Raw genomic sequence first — 23,785 nt, forward strand, 5'->3', positions numbered from 1 at the left:
TTCACGATTTTTGTCACATTGCAATATGAATGCTCTCTGGGATTGGTCACCAAAAAGGTACTTTTGGCAACAAAACTTTCCAGTGTAGAGAAGCCCTAAAGCACTCCGGGTGAGTCTAGACTGGCAAGATTTTGCGCAAAAGCAACTGCTTTTGCGCAAAAACTTGCCAGCTGTCTACACTGGCCACTTGAATTTGCACAAGAGCACTGACTTTGTAATGTACAAAATCAGTGCATCTTGCACAAATACTTTCATGCTCCCGCTCGGGAAAAAGCCCTATTGTGCAAGAATACTTGAGCAAGAGGGCCAGTGTAGACAGGGAAGAACTGTTTTGCGCAAAAAAGCCCTGATGGCTAAAATGGCGATCGGGGCTTTCTTGCTCCAATCGCATCTAGACTGGCCACAGATGCTTTTGTGCGAAAGCAGTTTTTGTGCAAAAGCATCCGTGGCAATCTAGATGCGCTTTTGCGGAAATACTTCTAACGGAAAAACTTTCCGTTAAAAGTATTTCCGTAAAATCATGCCAGTCTAGACACAGCCTCCTTGTTGGGACAAAACTTCAGTTCTGACTGGAACTAACAATGCAGTAAGACAAAGCCCATAATCCTTCTTTGTGGTGGAAAGATTTGTTTTCAGCATCTAGCTTTTAGCACAAGACCCAGATTCTGACTTCCAAAGTACTTAACAGGAATCTGACCAATTTCAGCATAGGCCAGTCTATAAAATCCAGTCTTCAGTTCAGAGGCAACAGCTCAAGAGTCTGCATGTATGTGGCTATGTGTATTACACGCCTTTTTGTTTGATGTCTATGCAGATTACTATTCATTACTAGTTAGAAACTGAAGCAAAATACAGGACTATGTAGCACTTTAAAGACTAACAAGATGGTTTATTAGATGAGCTTCAGCTACACCAGACTAACACGGCTACATTTCTATCACTAGTTAGAAACTGGCCACTTAATTTTTCAAAGCGGAAACTGTAAAACACACCCCACCCATTGTCCTGGACACCACTTTGAAAACAACCCCTATGTAAGAAGCCTGCCACTGGCTGATGCTACGTGGGTACTAGTTAACTTCTTTTCTGCCTATGTCCGGGCTGAGAACACAAGGGAAGGGCAGGAGTGTGGCAATGGACCCACCAGAGTCTCAGTGGGAGACCTTCCCTTCTCCCTCAGCCAGTGGTGTGATAACCCGGGGCTGCCTGACACCACGTGCCCTGCAGGAGTGGCACTCGCAGCTCGGGCTCTGCAGCTGGGACGTGGCTCTGCCTTAGCAGGGACCGTGAGGGAGAAGGTGTCAGTCACACTCCGGCGCTCTTCCCCTTGTGCTGTCCTGTCTCTCGGGGCAACGAGAGAGTCTCCCGCCTTGAGTGACGCTCGCCAGGAGGGTGGAGGTTGCCGCCGTTGGCTTTGTGCATTGCCTTTGGCCTCCCCCAGGCGTCCTCCCTCGGCCCGCCCCGCCCAGCCAGAGCTCACTGCAGCGCGGCCGGGACGTCGGAAGCGGAGCTCAGCGCTGCTGCAGGGCCGGGCTCAGCGTTCGCTTCTCCTGCGAAGGTTTCCTGCGAGACTCTGCCCCAGACCGAACTCGGGCGCCAGGCCGCGTCGCTGTCAAAGCGAGGGGGAGGCAAAACTTCGGGGAGAATGCAAGCGGAGAACCAGGACGTGCTGCTGGAAATGGAAGAAGAGGACGAGGAAGAGGATGGGGAGGTTGGTAAGTAAGAGTTGGATCCCAGCGTGGCTGGGGAGCATATGAGTAGCCGCCGGCACCCTGGAAATAGAAGGGAGAGTGCTACAGCTGGACACAGATAGAGGGTTGCTAGTCCTGGCCCCACACCGCAGGGCGGGCGGGGCGGGGCGGGGAGGGGAGGATTAAGTGAATATTATCTAGTCTCCTCCTGGGGAAGAGATTGTCGGGGGGGGGGGGGAAGGCTCTTCGATCTCACTTACTAAAACTCTCCGTGTGCCCGCCCTGCCGCTCATCTGGGCAAGTTTCTCTCCGAGCGTGTTCAGCGCTGGTTGAAAGCCAAGCCCGCGGGCAGATTGTTTCTGCTTTTAACTGTGCGAAGAGCCGAGGCCAAAGAGATGCCTGAAGATGGAGTTTGGGTGTTTACATGGGAACGCCCAACTGGACTGAGATTTTACTGGTATGAATGAAGCTGCCCAGGAAATGAGTGTGTCACTGTGGAGTGAGGGCTAGCGAGGGATCTGGTTGATACGGGCACTTACTAGGTTTTAGGACCGATTTTTGTTCTGCAAGTTTCAAGTGCAAGGTCTGGCTGGAATTCAAGGTAATGGTGAGAGAGGATTTGTCAATACAAGAGATGCATGTGGTTCCTTTCGCAGTTAATCTGAACACATCTTTGCCCGACTATATAGAGCTAGTTTAGTGTGCATAAATATATAGAAAACTTTATGCAGAAACTGGCCAGTTTTTGAAGAGGGGGGAAAAAGGAAATGAGTTTGATGGCACAGAGGAAACACTGCGGTAAAATGAGGATGTAGCCAGGATCCCATACAGAGCTTGTTTTGGAGGAAGGATGGGCCTCAGATTGGCGCAGTCGGTACCTTTTGAAAATGAAAATAATTCAGTCACACACACACTCCTATCCTCCCAAACTGGGCCATGCTATTGGCATACTGGTCAAAAGAAAGCATCTTGCTCACGTGTCTTGCCAAGTTTATAGTCCTTAATTTGACAGCCACAAATGGGGGGGAGTAGAAGGAGGCAGCCAACAAAGTAGGAAGCTGTCTGGTCCAAGGCTTTGTGCTGGAATGTGTGTACTCTAGACAGTAAAATGCCTAAAGGCTGTTAATGCTCATTATATACTAGTCTTCATACCATCAGCAGCTAAGGGCAGAACTGTTACTTTTGCATTTAATATTGGAGTGAATTCTGTCCAAGTGTCTTCCTCCCAGATCATAGATGTAATGGGCTAGATCAGTGTTTCTCAGCCAGTGGTACTAGTATCCTTAGGGGTAATCGAGAGAAGTCTGAGGGGTACGTCAACACAACTGAAATTTGGAGAAAACTTAATTTTTGTTTTAAGTTTTACAGCGTTTTATTATTTTTGTACTTTTTATACCCAAACATTTTATCGCCCACCAGGCTACGATTAAGTTGTTTAAACGAATATGTTGCAATAGTAGAAAAAAAATTGTGTCTGAAAACTGTAGGTACTGGGGATAATTATACTTTTTTTAAAAGGGGTACTTTGTAAAAAAAAATGGTTGAGAAAACTCTGGGCTAGATCCTCTGATGCTATTAACTGATATGGTTCCATTCTCTTCAGTGATGATACCTTGATTTACACCAGAAGAGGATCTGGTCCTGTGATTTTGGATGATAACCATGGTATCCAGAACCCTTTTGTTTCTACACAAGTGATTACTTTCTTGTTTATTTTATTTGTTAAACGGCTGATATGTTATCTGTGTCAGTGGTAGGAGAGACTGGATATCCAGTATAGTCCCTCCATTCATCAAAGGGAGAGTGAATAGATTTACATATCTCAAGTTTTAACAAATGAACAGGATTCCTGTTTACTAATATTCAGAAACAATTGAGTAGTTCTGATGCCACCTGCACAATATTGATATTTTCATAATATCAGGATTGAACTTTAGTACTGGTAGAAAAATGGACAAAATGTAGGTACTGGTGCTGTTTGTTACTCATAAAGGCATAACCGTCTGTAACATTAACGCTTGTTAAGTGCTACTAAATCTAAAGTGCGTTACTAGGTTAGCGGGAGGGGGAGGTTATTATGCGCTCAGTACAAATTTGTACACATTTTGGCTCTGATCCACAGACTTGAAAGCAGTGAGAATCTTTCCACTTTCAGATGGAATCAGGTGGTTAGGAAATATTTGCATACTACAGGCAGTCCCCGGGTTACGTACAAGATAGGGACTGTAGGTTTGTTCTTAAGTTGAATCTGTATGTAAGTCGGAACTGGCGTCCAGATTCAGCCGCTGCTGAAACTGATCAGTTTCAACCGTGGCTGAATCTGGACGCCAGTTCTGACTTACATACAGATTCAACTTAAGAACCCCAGGCATCCCCAAGTCAGCTGCTGCTGAAACTGATCAGCGGCTGATTCCAGGAAGCCCGGGGCAGGGGCTTCCTGTAGTCAGCCACTGGTCAGTTTCAGCAGCGGCTGACTTGGGGACGCCTGGGGCAGAGCAGCTGGGGTGCTGCTGGGTTGATCCAATAGCGCCGCCGCTCCTCGGCGCTACTGGACCAACCCAGCAGCACCCCAGCTGCTCTGCCCTAGGTGTCCTGATTCAGCCACTGCTGAAACTGATCAGCAGCGGTTGAATCTGGACTCCTGGGGCAGAGCAGCTGGGGTGCTGCCGGGTTGGTCCAGTAGCGCCAAGGAGCAGTGCTGCGGGACCAACCGGCAGCGCCCAACCTGCTCTACCACAGGCCCGGGGCTTTGCTCCACGTCTCCCTGGTCTGCTGGGGGGGAGGGCGGGGCTACTAGCTGCGCCCCCCCCCCTCCCCCCAGCAGACCAGAGGCACTGGGAGCAAAGCGGCAGCGGCGGCGGGGTGCCGCGCCTCTGAGGCTTTGCTCTGGCCTCCCCGGCTTTGCTCCAGGTGTCCCTGGTCTGCTGGAGACGGTCCCCAGCAGACATGGGGCACCCGGAGCAGCTTTTCTCGCCCCGGAGGTCGAGGTGGCGGGACCGCTGCGCTCTGGGCGGTCCTGCTGCCTGCGAGCTCCGGGGTGAGAGAGCCCCGTTCGTATGTGCAGATCCGACATAAGTCGGATCCGCGTAACTCAGGGACTGCCTGTACTATAGAGAAGAATGCAAAACCATTTTTCCACTTTGTGTGAGTCAGAGTAACATAGTTTTACTCCACTCCCCCATTCAAGGGTGGATCAGCAGTGGAATTTTATAGTCACTTCATGGCTTTTCCTTTCCATCCTGTCCTTTAGAGAACAGTTAAACTGTATTCTGGTCAGGGGTGTATATCAGCTTTGGATCTGGGCTGGGTTCAGCTTTCAAAGCCAGCTGGCTCAAGTAATGGATTTGTAGGATACATCAGTTTGAAGTGACAAGAGTATTTTGGAAATTTACTGAAATGGACAATGGGGTTACAGGGTTATTAAGGTAACATGTCTGCAGATTTTTTTATAGTAACTATAGAGATATTTATGGAGAGAGGACCATAAAATATAACTGATGACCTGAGACGCTAGCAGTTCACATATTTGTGTCCTACCTTATCACACAAATGTGCACCAGCATTTACCAAAAAAAGCAGTCTCTGCTATATATATTAGTATTAAACAGGCCGCCACTTGAAATTCTTAGATGATTTAATATTCCCACTGAGTCTATTGGAGTTTTGACTGAGTGAGGACTGCAGGGTCTAGCCCTCTGGCTGGGCTTTTAGCAATTTGGAAGGATATTTTTCCATTACATGGACATCTCTATATTTTAGTGGCAAGTTGTTTTCAAAGGGAGTTATATTTGTGACATGAGTTTGTTTCTGAAGCGACTATTGGCCCCAAGTGGTGGAATGGGAATTGAGGTAAAATGGGAATGCAGGAACTAAAATTCCTAAAACCATTTTTTCTCTAGAAGCCACCTTAAATGATTTATTGTGGACAGCTCTGCAAAATGTCATGTACTTTTACTAGTGCCAGACCATCTATTACATCCAAATTGCTTTGTGTATGCATAGGGATTTCCTGAATTTCACAGAGTTCTCCCTAGAGTAATAATTGTTAAAGGCAGTTTTCACAGATGGAAAAGCCATTCCAGCATAGTGCTGGTGTCACTTTTTTGGGATTGTTTGCTGCAGTCACAGGTATTTGTTTTCTTGGCTTTGCTCTATTCTTGTATATTTGTGTATGATTGGCAATTAATAGGTCTCCTGTGATAATGCCTTTTACCAGTCATTCTTTAGCACCCCTCTTTCTCCTCTCCTCTCCTTACTGATCTCTTTTCTGAATTTTAGTTGGGGTATCCTTACTCTGCATATATTCACAATTCATTGTTCAGCTCTGCCTGCCTCAGTCTTATCAACTCCCAAATCTGCCATAACAACCTCAGGCTCGTCTTAGTCAAAATTAATATTCAATCTGAGGAAAGCCTTATAGGCCAAAACTGCAACACCACATCTCCCTCTGACTCAAATCAAACACTTGTCCCCTTTTCAAGAACCTAGGTGTATTATTGAACCTGAACCCTTTCTTCTCATCTTCCTTATCTTGAAAATGTGCTGCTATTACCACTGAAACATCTTTTGCAGGTTGCTGTTTTGCATTGTTCATGGGATGTTACTATTCATGCTGCCAGGTTGGATGCTGATGAGGATTCTACCTTTTTCTTTTTTGAAAAAGATTCTGAATTTCACCTAGTTGGTTGTCTGTCTTAATTTTTTCCTTGCTCTTCAGCCATTGTTTCTAGTTAGTTCTCCCTGTTCCATCCTGAACAGTTCTTGGCATTCATATGTAAGTAATGGTGTATTGCCTCTTAAATTCATCAAAAATCTTCAGCAGCTTCCTGCCCATTTCTCTCTTAGGATCCAAAGGGGATCTTGAAGACTAACTTATTCCTGTGTTTTGTTCAGCATCCAGCACAGTGTAGTTCCTATTATGACTGGCCATCTGGTTGCTACTTCAGTACAAATACAGAAGAATAATTATAATGATTCTTCACCTCATTACATTTGCTTTAAATTCTGTTCTCCCGAGAGGGTGCTGTAATTATTTTCTCATGCTACCCAGAGCTTCCCATTTCCTATCCATTCTCATTCATTTTCTCTTGCCATCTCACAATACTTAAGTATATTTAGAGCACAAAAAATTGTGTTCTAAATCGTTTACCGATGTAGAATATTGTGTACACGTTATGATTTGTAAATCACTCCAATACTTAGACTTGAATGATACCATAGCAAGGTAAATGAGTGAGTGTGTATATGCATGCGTGCCAAACTCTCCAGTGAATTGTCAGGACATTTCCCGACCTACCAAAATATAACTAACTTTCTGTTATAGTTTGCTTCAAGCTACACAATTGTGGAAGATTTAAAATTAATCTATTTTGTAATAGGTGCTGGTATTAGATTCAGTGACCTAGTAATGCATCTGCCTCCTCCTCCTGCAGCTATGCCCCCCCCCCTCAGCCTTCAAGCTGTCTGTTGACTTTGGGGGCTGCTGCTCCCCCTGAGTCCTGCAGGCTGTCTGGGAGAACAGGGCTCTGCAGGGTGCTACTCCTTCCAGCAGTCCCCCTGTGGCCTGCAGGCTATCTTGGGAGGGGGGAGGGGAGACACCAGGCTCCAGGGGCTGTCCCCTGTCCAATGCTTCCCCTCTGCCACAGCCTGTAGGCTGTCTGGAATAAAGAGGCTCTGGAGGTTGTTCCCTCCTCTGGCAGGGTTTGGGACTGGGAGGGGAGGGGTAGAGGGCTACTTACCCAGTCTGGAGACAAGCAAGATGGCTTAGCCCTCGCCCTACAGCTTGCTGTTCTCTTGGTGCTGCAGCTGTTCCCAGTGGCCACTATCAGTATTGCAACCCTTCTCTCTCTCTCCCTTTCATATTCCCCCTTTCCCTGTTCCCTCCCTTTTCATATAATGGAAAACAGCCCCATTCCTGGCACTTCCCATTTTCCAGGCACAACCAAATTTTGATATTGCTGTAAGTTAGGGCAAGAGGAAGCTGCCTACCAAATTTGGTGGTCCTAGCTCTTACTGTTTAGAAGGAGTTCTTGGACAAACGACCTCACAGATGCGCAGACAGACTCACAGGCAGACAGAAGCACTCTAAAATGTGTATATAGATGGAAATATTTCTCTTGGTGATTTAGATATGGGATATGAATCCCTACAGTACAAAACATTGTTTATTCGGTGCCACTCCTGTTAGTTCTGTTTTGCTTCTCTGTTTAGTAATCTAACTAAAAAATAATTAAGGTACATCTCATCCTGAAGCGCACTACGGGCTGCAAGTCTGCTGCAGACTAATTTGAGATAGATCAGTAGGGCAATTTGATTTGCTGTTCAGCCAAAACATATTAGACTGAGCATATGCATTGAAGGGTTAATATACCGCTTGCTCTGCTCTATTTATTGCTGTTCCAGTCTCATGCTGAAATACTAAATGAAGTGGCTGACTGGCACAAACCAATGACAACAGCTCCGGAAAAAAAAATCAAATAGAAGAAAAATCTTTTTTTGCACTGCAGAGACAGAAATTGCTTTCATCTTTAATAATACATTTATATTGCAGCTTTGGTATTCCTTTAATATTTGGGAGAGCAAGACTCTGGAATAATGCAGGAACAGTTCAGTATGACAATAATAGTTTTGTTGCTGTTTCCACAGGTAGTTTCTCTCCTAAATGTGTCAAAAGATTGACAGAAATGTTGACATGGACTTAGTCTGAAAAACATATTTTAGGCTAGTTTAGATTGAATTTGCATACTGTAGGATAGACCTACCCTAAGGAGTAGAGGGATGAAGGGCCTTACCTGGTGCCACATAAATGGCAGAGGTGCATTTAGAACTCATGAGTTTCATTCTCAGTGTTTTGCACTGTGCTGCCTCTTTTGCATATGAAGACAAATAGGAGTTGGGTTTCATTTTTTTTCATATGCAGATTGGACCTCCCTTGTCTGGCATCCTCAGGACCTGACCAGTCATGAATGAGAGTTTACCGGCTCAGGGGTGATCAACACTGGCACTCCACAACTCTGGCCTGGCTGGGATCACTGCTGCCAGTCTGGCTGGATAGCCAACCACTGGTCCCACTGGCGGCTCCCAGCCCCACCAGGGCTGCCTGACCTGCTGCTGCTGATCTGGATGCCGGCCCAACTGCTGATGCCTTAGCAGGGCTTCTACCCCCGGCAGGGGTGCCAAATTCTGGTTCCACTGCCATTGTCCAGCCTGGGCTCTCCGCCCTACTCATCGACCAGGACTCCCTTGTGCTAGCTGATGTACAAACACAGAACAGTAATCATCATCCCTGTAATAACCATCAAGTTGTTAATTATGGCTCAAGTTCTCTGTCTGCTCCTCCTCCTGTATAGATATTTACCCTTTGGTTTACATGCCTCTTTTCTTCCCCTCTTCCTTCTGCCATCTTCCGCTCTCAGGCTGTGTCTACATTGCAACTTTCAGCCCTCAAACTTCAGTTGTCCAAGGGTGTAAAACAAAATCCCACTGAGTGCTAATAACTGAGCTGAAAAATGCCAGTGTGGAGAGTGCTTTATGTGCTCCCCAAGATAAAGCTACACCTGCTTTTTCAGGGTTGGCTTTTTTTAATCGTAGGGAGATCACTCCCCTGGCACTAAAAAGTGACTACGCTGCCTACACCACAGTATTGCAGTGGCATTACTGTAACATGGGCAATGTAGACATACCCTCACTCTGTCCCCATTTTACTTACAACATTACTATGCAGCATCCCAGCAACAAAATATGGACTTGTGTGTGATAGTGCCTGAAATCCCACGTATGGATGCTACTGCACTATTTTTTTAAAATAGTCTTTATTATTTTTTCCACAAATCTTCTAAAATATATATGGGTGGGAATATGTATATATGTAACTACAACACAACTACTGCCTTATAATAGTAATTTACAACTTTCAGAGGATGTCAGAATATTTAAGAAACAGAAAGTAAATGATGGAGCCTTTCCACCTTTCCTGCAGAATGCCATTCCATCTCTGATGTTAGCAGCTCCATCGCCCCAGTACCAATAGAAAAACTAAAAACAAAGAAATTCAACAAGCTAACCAAACCAAAAATCAGCCAACAAAATAATTCCTATTCTGCACAGAACATATTCTATGAAATCCATTAAGGACTCTCTATTCGCAACGTATGTCTCATGAATGGCCCTCCGATATCATGAAGAGGGACAGCAGTATAAAACCTTAAGATAGGCAGGAAGACTTAGTAGCCATGAAATAGTTAGCCCAATTAATACAAGGCTTTTATATTATACATTTATTATATGGCAAAGGTTGTATGTTGTGTCTATGATGGATTTAGAATGCTTATCAGGGTTGCCAGATGGTTTTAACAAAAATACCGGACACGATCGACATTACATCACAATCGACATTACAGTACATCTTATTTAAAAAATACCGGACATTTCTATTTTCTCATTTATATTGTCTCAATTTATTTCCCAAACAGAAAGCTCAAATTCTGGACGGCAACTCTAATGCTTATCTGGTCTTGGCAGTGAATCATATATATGCTAGTAATTAGATGCTGACTAGTCCCAGTTTCATTGAGTGTTGATCCTCAGGGAAAACACTGCTGGGAGACAGTAAAATCATAAGTGTGATTCTTTAAAATTCTTCCATTTAAAAAAGTGAAAGAGTGGGAAGGATTTTGACAGATCTGCAATCTCTTTAAACCCACAGTACAGATCAGCATGCTAAATAATTTGTATTTTATAATTATTAATTGAAATTTTTAAAAAGTTCACATATCTTTGTAGATGTTAAGGCCATTATAATCATCTGCTCAGTTCACCTGTCTTACACATGCCATGGAATTTCACTAGGAAGCTTCTGCATTGAGCCCTTAACTTCCTTTGATTTGTAGCATATCTGAAGTCTTAATTTAAAGTCTTTCAATGATGGAAAATCCAGCATTTCCTGAGATAAATTATTCCAATAGTAAACCTCACTGTTAAAAATGTACACCACATTTCCAGTCTAAATTTGTCTAGCTTCATCTTCCAATAATTGAATCCTGTTATTTGACTGTCTGCCAGATCATAGCTCTATATTAAATATCATTTCTTCATGTATACTTACAATGATGAATCACCTCTCAGCCATCTCTTGGAAAAATTCAATGGATCAGGTTTCGTTACTCTCCCCCCCCCCCCCCCCCCCGAGATGTTTCAAACCTCAAAAATCATTCTTTTAGGCCTTTTCTGAAGCTTTTCCTGTTTCTTAATATTCTTTTTAAAGTAAGACACCAAAATTGAATACTACATTCCAGTAATGATCTTGCTAATACTGTGTTCACTTAAAATAACATCTCCTTAAATATCCAAGAATAGCATTTGCTCTCTTAGCTATATGTCATACTCATGGTCATCTGGTTATCCTCTAAGCCTTGGGTCTCCAAAAGACACTCCCTGATCCTGCAAATGACACTATTTTCTCGGGTCCTGTGTCTATCACTTTGCATGCAGCAGTATTAAAATGCATAATGTTCAAATGAGCCCAATTTACCATAAAATCTAGATCACTCTTTAGAACGGATCTGTCATTGTTTACCATTCAACTAATTTCTGTTGTTCGCAGACTTTCTAGGGATTATTTCATGTTTTTCTTATGTGCCTGTGACGTTTACAGAATTCTATATCACAGTGGCTTCCTTAAAGATTTAACTATTAATATTACCCATGGGGGGGGGTTATTAAGACAAAATATCTCTTGGAATTTACTGCTGAATATGCCCGAGGCAGCAGAGATTTTTCTGTCATTGTAAGTCAAGTGCTCTCCCACTTGGACCACTGCGGAGCTATTGGATCTGATCAGTGTGTGCAGAGAGGAATGTTCAGTCCAAGCTGTGAGTGACCAATGGGAATTGGAACACGAATGGGCAAATTTCTCAGTGCTTGTGTGAAAAGGGCTGAGAGTGGAACCTGCTGCAGTGCAGAGTGAAGATAAAAGAGCTAAAGCAGGCTACCATAGAGCGAGGGAGAAAACTTGCACTGGGGCCGCACCTAAGACCTGCCATTTTTATAAGAAGCTGGACATTATCCTTGGTGGTGACTCCACCTCCACTGCCAAAAGCTCAGTGGATGCTTTGGCGGGCACAGAGGCAGCAGAAAGAGGGTCTAATTCAGAGGATGAAATAATAGATGAAGAAGATGAACTAGATGAGGATGTGGGACTCCCAACGGGGTCACCCGGTGAGGCAGGAAGCCAGGAACTATTCTCCACTCCTGAGGTGCATAGCTAGTCTCAGCACCTCTTCTCCAGGGAGCAGGAGATGAGATGCAGGGTAAGTGGCTGTGGTGTGAAGAGGTGGGTGTAATGTATTTAAAAGTGGAAGTTTGGTTGTGTTTCTGTGAGTTGCACGGAGCCCCATGTAGCTAATCAGTATGGCGAAGCAGGGTGTCGGTGCACTCTGAGCTCTCAATGGAATCCTCCAGAGAAGTATTCTGGAAAATTTTCTGGAGGTTCTCGTTAATCCTCTGCCTCAGGTTCTATGGCAGTGCAGTTTTGTTCCTTCCCCATTATATTACAGGGTGTTCCCGCTATAAGTCGCCCTGGTATACATCTGTCCTACGCTAATGTCATTGGCGCTTGTAGGAACTGATGCATTATAAGTACTCCCATTTCCCGCTCTTAAGTCATGCAAAAAGCCCCACCAATTTGCACAAATGGAAGTCAGCTGCGGGAATAAAATTCCCCGCTTTCAGGTTGTTTTGCCATACATCTAGGTTTTTTGGAATGTATCTTGGACTTAAAGCGAGGTTTTAGCCTCTACCCTGTCCCGCATCATTCTGCAGTCACTTGTGCCGGCACCAGAGCAGCACATGAAGCAGGGAAAAAGCCACAAGCATCCAGTAGTTGAGCCCCGGTTTCTCTTCTTGCCCTCAGTTGTGAGATGTCTGCTAGAGTGATACCTGCCTGGGGAGAAGTGTGGGATAATTTTAGAATGAATTCTCTGCAACTGCACCACAAGCCCTGCAAGGATTGTACATGAACAAAAGAAGATACATATACACCACCTACCCCAACACTCACCATGCTTATAGTGATAGAAATGTAGCGTGTTAGTCTGGGGTAGCTGAAGCAAAATGCAGGACAATGTAGCACTTTAAAGACTAAAAAGATGGTAGTCTTTAAAGTGCTACATTGTCCTGCATTTTGCTTCAGCATGCTTATAGTGCTTGCAGAGAGCTGTGCCTCTTAAGGGTCAGTGAGAAAGTGATTGGTATGTTGCAAAAGGTGTTTGTAAGTGAAATGTTTCAATGTTAAGCTGGAATTTAACAATACCTCTTCTGTGCATTGTGCTTTGAGGTTTGACACATGCACATCAGCAAAATGGCTCTGGTAGATAAGAAAGAGGCCAAGATGCACCAGAGAAGATATGGTTAGGGAGGTGGTACGACACTCCTCCGCAGAGGATAAGTGCTGGGAAATGGAAAGTCAAGACAGAAAGAGAATCAAGTATTTGCTTGGGACACCACTGCAAACGGAGAATCTTAATTTTTTTAATAAAGCTTTAGAGTGAGCAGATCTGGGGTCAACCTCCTCTGAAGCACATGTACAATTCATTGTTCAGCAGTGCTCACACATTCCTTTTCACTCTCTGGGAGTCTTCAGTTTCTCATACATTCCACCCCCTTCTCACAACTTTGACAATGATAGCTGGACCTATACGCAACTGTGAGGTTTTATCCTTTCCAAGACCTTTCCTTAATAGCAAATATGTGCTTTGGTATGTGTCATCGTGCCTTACCATGATCCATAAAGGTCAAGTTTTATAACAGTACAATGTTTTTATTTTGTGTTCCACAGATTCACATAGCAATCAGTTTGCTCTAAGGTACAGGCTGTTCAAGCTTTTTCTTGCATGGATATGTGTTACATGGCATGCAGCAGGGAAGCAACTTGAAAACAGAAATATGTTAGTGCCCCTCATTGTTAAAATGTTTCCTGAAAGCCTTCCTGATGTTAATAGTGACCCTCTTGGCTCCTGTGACAGCCCTGTATCTTACTGCTCAAACTCTGCAGCCAACCACTGTGTCTCAGTGCTCTACCCCTGAGCAAACATTTCACCCTTAAAGTCACACAAATTATGCCAAGTGCAGCAAGTGGCTATAACCATGGGGGGATATTATCCTCCATAAGGTCTAGCCTGCCCTAGAGACACTTCCATCTCCCATCTCCCCTTCAGTCTGCCAAAGGCATAGGCCACCACCATGCAGCACCTGTTTAGCCTGTTGTTAAAACACCCCTTTCTGATGTCCAGGTGCCCTGTGTAAGGTTTCATGAGCCAAGGCTGTAAGGGGACAAGTCAGGTCTCGCAGAATTATTATGAGTATTTTCACATCCTCCTCTGTAATCTTGTGTCTGGAAAGAAATTCTTGTCTGCAGCTTTCTGTACAGGCCAGTGCTCCAGAAAATGCATGCACCTTTCCAGATCATTCTATGTTGTCTGTGAAATCCCCACGGTGATCCACAAACACCTGAAACACCATCAAAAAGTATCTCTTCCTGCTGATGTACTCTGTTGCAAGGTGGCCTAGTGCTAAAACTTTACTATGTGTACCATTTGTTGCCCCTTCCCCACAGGTAGGAAAGCCCATCTCTGCAAAGCCATCCACTATTTTATGCACATTTCTCAGTCATGGTTCTCTATAGCAGGATGTGACTTATTGCCCTGCACACTTGCAGTAGTGTAGCTCCAATGAGTGACTTTCCCACTACAGATTGATTTGCAACTGACCGGTAGCAATCTGGGGTCGCCAGCTTCCACACAGCAATTCCCACACACTGCCCTACCAAGAGGGCAGCTCTCATTTGGGTGTTCTTGAGGACCAGCTTCGGGCACAGCTTCAGAAAGGTTGCTTTATGCATCCTGAAGTTCTGTAGCCATTTCTCTTCGTTCATATTTGCATGAGGATGTGATCCCACCAATCAGTGTTGGTTTCCCTACCCCAAAAGTGACAGTCTACCCTGTGCAATTGCTCTGTGAGTGCCAAAAGCAACAATAAGTTGCTGCTGTCCATATCATGCAGAATGTCGAGTGCCTGTGAGTCTTCCTTGTCAGTAACTTCCTGATTATCTGCACTACCATGTGTGATAGCCTCACAGCTCATAACAGAGCATATGAGAGAAGTGCGGGATCCATACCTTCTCACTGTAGATGCCGGAGTGCACAGCAAAAAATGGCAGTTGGAAAAATGGCGCAAAAGGAAGCCAGAAACCACTTAAGCGCTGGGACACAAAGTGGTGCCTGATCAGACATTTTGCACAGTCCCAAGATGCAACCCATTCCATTCTGCGTTCCCACAACACCTGGTGACAGGTGCTGTTGCCAAGCACTGTGGGATACATACCTACAAAGTATTCTTCATGCTGTCAATGATGGAGTTTTTAATGTGGACAAGATCTGTCAACAGCAGGAGCAAATGTGAACATGCTTTGGTTACTTTGTTTTTGTTGATTTCTTTGTGTTTACAAAGTTTTGTCAGTGAAACTAATGTAGTATAAGACATACCCTGGATCTTTCCCAGTAATGCCTCATTCATTATCATGGTTAACTAGCCCCAGGCACTCCAGCCTTTTGAGAGACAGGGCACTCTGTTACATTGACAGATGGCTTTTCATCAAAAAATGCATTTTTTCAGGACCAGAAACTGTTGGCCAAATTTGGGTTGAATTGTGTAATACCGTGGTCCCCAACCCGGTGCCCGTGGGCGCCATGGCGCCCGCCGGGCCCTTTACATGCGCCCGCGGAGAAATCTGGGCTGGCCCCACCTCCGGGAGTGCGGCAGGTGCCAGCCCCGGGCGCATGGCCGGCCCCGGGTGCGCCGCGCGTGCCGGTGCCGACCCTGACCCCCGCCCCCGGGTGCGCAGCGCGTGCCCTGGCCCCGGCCCCGGCCCCTGCACATGCGCTTGCCGGCCCTGGCGCCAGCCTTGGCCCCGGCCCCGGCCCCAGGGGTGCCGCGTGGAACCTGGGCAGCCCCTGCCCGGGATCGCAACACATGCCGGTGCTGACCTTGGGTGTGTGGCGCATGCTTGGCCCCGCCCCCAGTCACGTGGCTTGTTAGTGGCCCCGTCCCCATATGCGCAGCGCGTGAGCGGCCCCGCCCCCAGGCGTCCGGCATCCCCAAAACGTTGGGGACCACTGGTGTAATAGTTTTGGTTGGGAGGTAAGAGGGAGTTGAAACTAAACATAAAAATATCCTTACATCCTGCACCCCACCTCCTGCCCAGATCCTCCACCCTCATTCCTATCCCACTTGCTGGCAGCCTTGTCCCACACACTGAACCTGTCATTTTTGCTCCCTCCCCCCCCCCCCCCCCGAGCCTAAGGGGGTCCACAAAATCCACGAACTCTGGAATCTCTGAAAAGTAAATCTGGCCTATGGGAAGCCCTGAACCTCAGTCCTCCCTGACATTTCCCCTCATCCCATGGGGCCGGAGCACCAGAGGTGTGAGGTATCTCAGTTGGGGGGCATATGAGTGAGGTTGGGGGGTTTTGGAGGAGTGTTTTTTGCTTTTCACTTGTGGTCTCCAGCTGATTTTTCTGTGGATCAGTGGCCCCCAACCCATAAAAGGTTCCCCACCCCACCATAAATAAAGAAAACATTAACACAAAAGGTTTCAGACATTAAATTAATATTTTACTTGATTTAAAATGAAGTTTGATAAAGCATTTTAATTTTCTCATGTTAGTTCATCTGTTTAATAATTTAGATTAAACCATTCTCCCTAGCTGCAGCATTTGCATACTGACTCGGGCATAATTATGTAATTAGTGGTGAGTTTCCATTAGCAACTGGTGGTCCGCGGAAAGGTTTGCATGGAGCCAGGTGGTCCATGGGCCAAAAAGTTTGAGAACCACTACTTTATTACTAAACAGTCCAGTGGAGATTATTGGCTTGGGGAAGGATCTATTGATAACACAATTACCAGATGTGTGATAGCTTGGTTTTGGAAAAGAACAGATCCCCCAACCTCAGTGGCATGGAGAAATAAAGTACAGGAAGTCCATTCAGTGAAAAAATGATAGCCTTAAATAAGGATGAAGTACATTTTATAATGTGCGGTGACAATTTTTTGGAATTTGAATAGAATAAATATACAGATGACAAGAGGCTGACTAAACACCAGTGGATCTTTTAAAAGTTACAGCTATAGATTATCAAAAAGATTTGCTGATACATGCATGGAATAGTCAGGTATGTGAAAGACAAAATACAAATGTGGTTTTTTTTAAGAACACCATTCTTGTTAAAGTACATCTTACCATATCCTTTAAACCTCTTCATCCTAGCATTTGTTGGCACCCAGGCCTTGTAATTTCATAGAAAATGATGGCTTGGATGCTGTGGATTCAGATGGTCTGGTTTGCTACTCAACAGGCGCCAAACCACAGAGGGTAGCTGATGCCAAATTTGAGGCTTCTATTACTGCATTTAAAAACAGCTAACCCTTCAACGATGTGTAAGAGCATTTACCTACAGCAAATGGAACTGGCCTTGTACTGATTTCCTATTTTTCCTTTGCACAGACAACCGGAAGGATTTTGCTTTGGTTTTTGGGATTTAACAGTGTGAGATAACTTTGTGTTCAATTGCAGGGAGGGGCAAAAAAGCAACATTATGTTAGCCTGGCTTAGCAGAAGCAGGTCAGGAAAAGGGTAGTTTATTTCACCATGAAATAGTTAAGTGTAAGCTAAAGAAATTAAGTATCCTGTACTTGATATAAGAAAAAAAATTCAAAACCATGTAGAAGTCATTGAGACTATAAAGACTCTGCAGGTATGTATTTTAACAAGATATAAATTTAATAGCATGTGACCGTAAAGACGAAGCACAGAGGGTTTATGTTTGTTGGTTTTGTACTGGGAGTGCAAGAGTCAGAACAGAAGAATTGTGGAAGGTTCAGTGCAGTTGCTGAGCTTTGTAAACTAGAGTAATGAAAAACAGAACTTCATTTTCTATGCTGTAGTCATCGCTTCAGTATGTGTCTTTGGCATCATCCTTTGTAACAACTCAAGTGTTAATCATAGTATAGGCATGTTATTTAACAGATTCTTGACCTACAAGCATTTAATGGGCCTCAAGTGAGAAACAGTTCCTATGGTAATTCCCGTCAGATCACTCATACCTGCTATCCTTATTTTGTGCCAGGTTTGCTTCCAAATTCAGCACTCAGCAGTGTAGAATTAAAAGAACTTGCCCGGGTGAATGGACAGTGTGACAATCAGTGTTCTGATCAGTTGATTTAACTAATATATAAACATATGAGATCAAGCTTAAGGTTTTGCACTTGAGTACAAGTTTGAGGAAGGTGAGGTTTGTGTTCCTTTTGGATGTCTGTTGCAGATAGTAATGGCACGCTGGTGTATTTTATTTACAGTATTATAGACCATATGAAAAAGGAAAGGAATTTCTCCTCCTGAACATCTTATGGTTGTGCTTTTAACGATTTGTGTGGGTGGTCTGTGTCCTCTTTCAAACATAAGTCACTAAATATACTTTCTGTTTACTAGTTAACATAAGAGTTTGTGTAAACAGCAGGGTAATGTTGTGCGTTAATTGGTTCGTATAGGCCCTGTTGGTAAGCACTGATGGTTCCTTAGGACACTTTAATGTGCTGTTTCAATCTAGCTGGGAAACAATTAGTGTGTGCTGGTGTAACCCACACCAGCTGGGTGTGGTGTGGTGTACTGAGACCTCATACAGAGAGAAGAATGAGTCTGATCTACAGCCTTAGCTTAGAGCCAACTGACTTTTAGCTCAAGTGGTAGAGGCTCAGGCACTAAGCTCCAGAGGTCCTAGGTTCAATTCTGCCTGTCTGTGTTACAAAGGAGAGGTCTACATGGATCAATTAATCTTCTATATATTTTAAAGACTTTGTCTATTTGTCTGTCTGATCAAGAACTCCTCTTAAATGTCCACAGGACATGCCACATTAATACCAACCCTGGAACTTTCTCTTGCAACAAACCCCGTTACCATCTTTGTCCACATATTTACTCTGGTGACACCATCACTGGACCTAACCATGTCAGTTATATGATCAAAGACACATATTCCTGTTCGTCCAGAAATATAATTTATGCCATCATTTGCCAACAGTGTTCTCCTGCTATGTATATTGGACAGACTTCTCAGATACTTCACCAAAGAATTAATGCCCACAAATCAGACATCTTCACAAGGAAAAACCTGTCAGTTTGCATTTCCACCTACCTGGACATAGTCTTAACAACCTTACTACATGTATCTTACTTCAAAGAGACTTTAACACCAGATTACAAAGAGAAACTTCAGAACTTTCATTCATGCTTAAATTTGACATTTTATGAATGGGCCTTAACAAGTATGCTAATTACCTTACACATTATAAAGACAGCTTCCCCACTTATCACCCCGATTAGCCATTCATTGACTTTTAAACAGCAATTCCCTCCCTCTCTCTCCCTCACCCCACCTTCTGTTCTAAATCTGATTTGTCAGTTTAATAATGTGTTCACTTTTTTCATTGTATTCCTTTGGCATATATGGTCATGCCCATTCTCTTTGGGTATGTCTACACTAGCCCCCTAGTTCGAACTAGGGAGGCTAATGTAGGCATTCAAAATTGCAAATCAAGCCCGGGATTTAAATATCCTGTGCTTGATTTGTATCTTCCCGGCTGGTCCCATTTTTTGAAATTTACAAGTCCGGACTAATTGCCTGCGTCTACACACGGCAGGTACCCGGTAGTTCGAAATAAAGCCCTAAATCGAACTACCTGTTAAACCTCATTCCAGGAGGAATAACAGGTAGTTCGATTTAGGGCTTTATTTCGAACTACCGAGTCCCTGCCGTGTGTAGATGCGGGCAGTTAGTCCGGACTTGTAAATTTCAAAAATGGCGACCGGCCAGGAAGATGCAAATCAAGTGCGGGATATTTAAATCCTGGGCTTGATTTGCAATTTCGAATGCCTACATTAGCCTCCCTAGTCCGAACGAGGGGGCTAGTTTAGACATACCCTTTCAGAATATGATCTGAGGAAGTGGGTATGGCCAATGAAAGCTCATTACCTGTTAAATCATCTTGTTAGTCTTTAAAGTGCTACATAGTTTTTCCTTTTGTTTCCTCCTAAATGGTAAGAGATAGGGCCATTACATTTGGTATGCAGCTTCCTCTTATCATAATTTAAAGCAATGGTTTTGGTTGTGCAAGGAAAAAGGGATGTGCCTGGAACAGGATTGCTTCTCATAAAACCAAAAAAAGAGACAATTGCCAAATAAAATATAGTCCTCAAAATTGACATAACTGAGCGAATGTTGAGAGACTGAACCAAGATGAGCCAAATAAATAGCGTGAGCCTGGAATAGGATTGCTTCTCAGTAAACCTTACAGAAAAGAGATGAAACTTAGAGTTAAGAGATAAATTTACTAAAAAATTGAACAGAAAAAAAGTAACAATCTCTTTTTAAAGAAATCTATACTATTATAAAAGGAGAGGTGTCCATCACGCTGTCTGTCACAGAGAACATTTGAGAAGATTTGCGAAGTTTCTAGAAACACCAGAATGAGTGAGAAGTGATGAGCATGGCTGGGGCCCCTCCCCTTGTGCTGCCATTGCTGGGAGCTCAGGGTAGCGCTCAGCGCCTCCCCAGCAAGTGGTTGGCAGGTGTGGTGGGGAGCTGGCGGCAGCAGTCATACCATACAGGCCTGTGCCCACTGGGGCAGGTGGCTCATGGGCCAGAACCCCACACTGCTCCTGCGTCCTGAGGGCAACCTGTTCGGGGGGGGGTCCACAGGGGCAGCAGACCATGGTAGGGGCAGCACCTCACGGTCCATTGAGTACAGGCAGTCCCCGGGTTACGTACAAGATAGGGACTGTAGGTTTGTTCTTAAGTTGAATCTATATGTAAGTCGGAACTGGCGTCCAGATTCAGCCGCTGCTGAAACTGACCGCCAGTTCTGACTTACATACAGATTCAACTTAAGAACCCCAAGTCAGCTGCTGCTGAAACTGATCAGCAGCTGATTCCAGGAAGCCCGGGGCAGAGCAACTGTGGCTCGGGCTTCCTGTAGTCAGCGCTGATCAGTTTCAGCAACGGCTGACTTGGGGACGTCTGGGGCAGAGCAGCTGCTGAAACTGACCAGCAGTGGCTGAATCAGGACGCCTGGGGCAGAGCACTTGGGGTGCTGCCGGGTTGGTCCAGTAGTGCCCAGAGCGGCGCTGCGGGACCAACCGGCAGCGCCCCAGCTGCTCTGCCCCAGGGTCCACAACAAAAGCCTGGTCTGCTGGGGGAGGCACACTAGCTGCGCCCCCCCCCCCAGCAGACCAGGGACACAGGGAGCAAAGCGGCAGCGGGGGGGTGCTTCGCCTCTGAGGCTTTGCTGTGGCCAGACCGCTTTGCTCCCGGTGTCCCTGGTCTGCTGGAGACGGTCTCCAGCAGACCAGAGGCACCGTGAGCAAGCCCGCAGCAGCGGTGGGGTCCCCCGCTTCTGAGGCTTTGCTCTGGCAAAGCCTCAGAAGCGCGGGACCCCCCTCTCCCCCCCCCCCCCCCCCTGCTGCTGCAGGTTTGCTAGCAGTGTCTCTGGTCTGCTGGAGACGGTCCCCAGCAGACCAGAGGCACCGCGAGCAAACCCGCAGCAGCGGCGGGTTTGCTCCAGATGCCCCTGGTCTGCTAGAGACAGTCCCCAGCAGACCAGGGGCACCGGGAACAGCTTTTCTCGCCCCGGAGCTCGAGGTGGCTGATCGCTGCCTGTGAGCTCCGGGGCGAGAGAGCCCCGTTCGTAAGTGCGGATCCAACGTAAGTCGGATCCGCGTAAGTCGGGGACTGCCTGTAACTGCTGCCGCGGTACAGTGACTTCTCCAAGCAGCACATCAGGCCTGGGGACAAAGAAAAGCAGGAGATGCAGCGAGCGGTGGGGTTGGCTTTACCCAAGCATCTCTCATTTTCATGTGATTCTGCTGCACTACAGGATAGGAATTTTGGCATTGTCTCGGAGAATTATCTGAACACTGCAATATTTCTGTTTGCTAAGATAGTATAGCATTGAGCTGTGGTTTTTTTTCAGTCCTGAGCACTGGACAGCTGGTGGAGAGAACAATATATCTCCTTGCTTGCCATGTGGAGTTCAGGAGTGAAGTCTTGGTTCCACTCAAGTCAATTACAAAACTCTCATTAATGTCAATGGCGCAAGGATTCATTCCAGGGCTCAAAGAACACCCCTCATCCTCAGAGCCCAAAATAATAGCATCAATGGTGCTGGAGAGGCAGCTGCCCTTCTCCCCATTGTGTAGATGGAGTGCCACACATGTGGATCAACAGCCATGCTTGTATCCCATGTGTACCTTCAGCAATACTATGTCCTACAATCAAGAGCACAACAGGTAAATTTCTCCTTTATACTGCTGTCGATGCTCTCAAACGTATTGATATAAATATCCTATTTACTTCACTACTAGGGATGCCAGGTGTCCGGTATTGAATCGGACAGCCCAGTATTTGCGCCTTCCATCCAGTAAAAAAAATGCAGAAAATAATGGGCAGAGGGAGGGGAGAGCTACGACTTCATTTTGGCCCTTGTTTCCCCCCTCCCCCCCCTTTTTTCTCTCTCGACAGAATTTTTTTCTCTGGTTTTTTTTTGGGGGGGAGGGGTTCGGTATTTTTTGTGAAACCATCTGGCAACTGTATGCACTACTGCCTTTGTGCAGCAATGAAGCTGTTAAAAGTGCATTATACTATGTAATCAAAAGAGGGTCATGTAAAGGCCAGAGGTTAGTTGTTTTTTCTGTGGTAGTAAATATATTAGCTAAATTTGCATGTCATGTTTGTAGAGGAGTAAAATTCAAACCCACTAAATTGGCCTTTTATCAGGAAAACAGAGAGAGACTACATAATTTAGAGAGACAAGCTTATGCTGTATGTTCATATCTTTAGGTATTACACATCCAGATTGGGAAATTAACAAAAATTCATTAAAGTATAAATTGACTTAACTTTAAACAGTGTAGTTACAAGTGTGCTGAAGCATAAATGTTCTTTAATTGATTTCATGCCTCATGTGGTTGAAATTGCAGCTCTCTTTCTTTCAAAATATTGTAGGAAGGCTGAATAAGAACAAACCCCTCCATTTGGCATTTACATTAAATCCACTAATTACTATTCTTTTTTTAAATAACTGAAAAGCCAAGGTTTGTAGTGACTGCCACCACTTGTGAGATTACAGTTTCTGTTCCTTTCAATTTCTTATAGAGAGATTTTCCCCCACCCTCACCCCCTGCTATGTTAATCTGGTCAATCAAGTTTGGCAGGATTTTTTAAAATATGATTCACCATGGGACCTTAAATATTTACATAATACAGCACTTAATTCAGAACAAACTCCCACTGCACCGTTTTCTTTGCATTAAAATTCTGCAGGCAGCTATTATTCTATACAAACACTAGTTGAAAAGAGCTCTTGCCAAAGGATGGATAAATATGGGTTAAATGTATGACAGTTTGGGTAGTCAGTGTTATTGCTATTCTGTGAAGCCAGTGAAAGGATCAAGATACAAATGAACATTGTCAAATTTCAAGGACCTCGCCCCATTTCTCCTTAGTCCTGTCACAGGAAGAGCTCACTAGTGAACTGGACGTGGCTTGAGGGGAATCCCTTGTTAATAGAACCAGACTTTGAGCCCTGTAAGAAGCCACAGGACAATCAATCCCTCAATCAATCTTGCTTCAGGGATCTGTGCTTTCTTTCAGTCCTGAGCACTGCAGGGAGAGGCTGCAAAGAAAAGGCTCCATCTAGAGAAGCCTTACGAGGAAGGAAGCATAGTTGTTAAATCGGCGAGGAGTCCTGTGGCACCTTATAGACTAACAGAAGTGTTGGAGCATAAGCTTTCGTGGGCAAAGACCCACTTCGTCAGATGCATGTAGTGGAACTTTCCAGAGGCAGGTATAAATATGCAGGCCAGAATCAGGCTACAGATAAAGAGGTGAATCCAATCAGGGAGGATGAGGCCCACTTCTTGTAGGTGATCTGGAGGTGTGAACACCAAGAGAGGAAAAGCTGCTTTTGTAGTTAGCGAGCCATTCACAGT

General features: G+C 45.0%; 1 protein-coding gene across 5 annotated transcripts in view; it reads left to right on the forward strand.

Moving 5' to 3' along the window:
- Positions 1-1,099: 1,099 nt before the first annotated feature.
- The window catches only part of ANO6 (anoctamin 6), a 186,101-nt gene continuing 163,415 nt past the window's right edge, over positions 1,100-23,785 (forward strand). For 2 of the 5 annotated variants that reach the window (XM_006126492.5, XM_089779468.1), the window contains exon 1: positions 1,102-1,715. In XM_006126492.5, coding sequence (XP_006126554.2) covers positions 1,646-1,715 — 70 coding nt within the window. In that variant the 5' untranslated portion in view covers positions 1,102-1,645. Of the gene's footprint in view, positions 1,716-23,785 lie in introns of all 5 variants that reach the window. The other 3 variants (XR_016349966.1, XM_006126490.5, XM_075930414.2) reach the window with 2 other exon arrangements.

The sequence above is a fragment of the Pelodiscus sinensis genome, chromosome 1 (assembly GCF_052426305.1).
Source record: "Pelodiscus sinensis isolate ZL-2025 chromosome 1, ASM5242630v1, whole genome shotgun sequence".
NCBI classification, from domain to species: Eukaryota; Metazoa; Chordata; order Testudines; family Trionychidae; genus Pelodiscus; species Pelodiscus sinensis.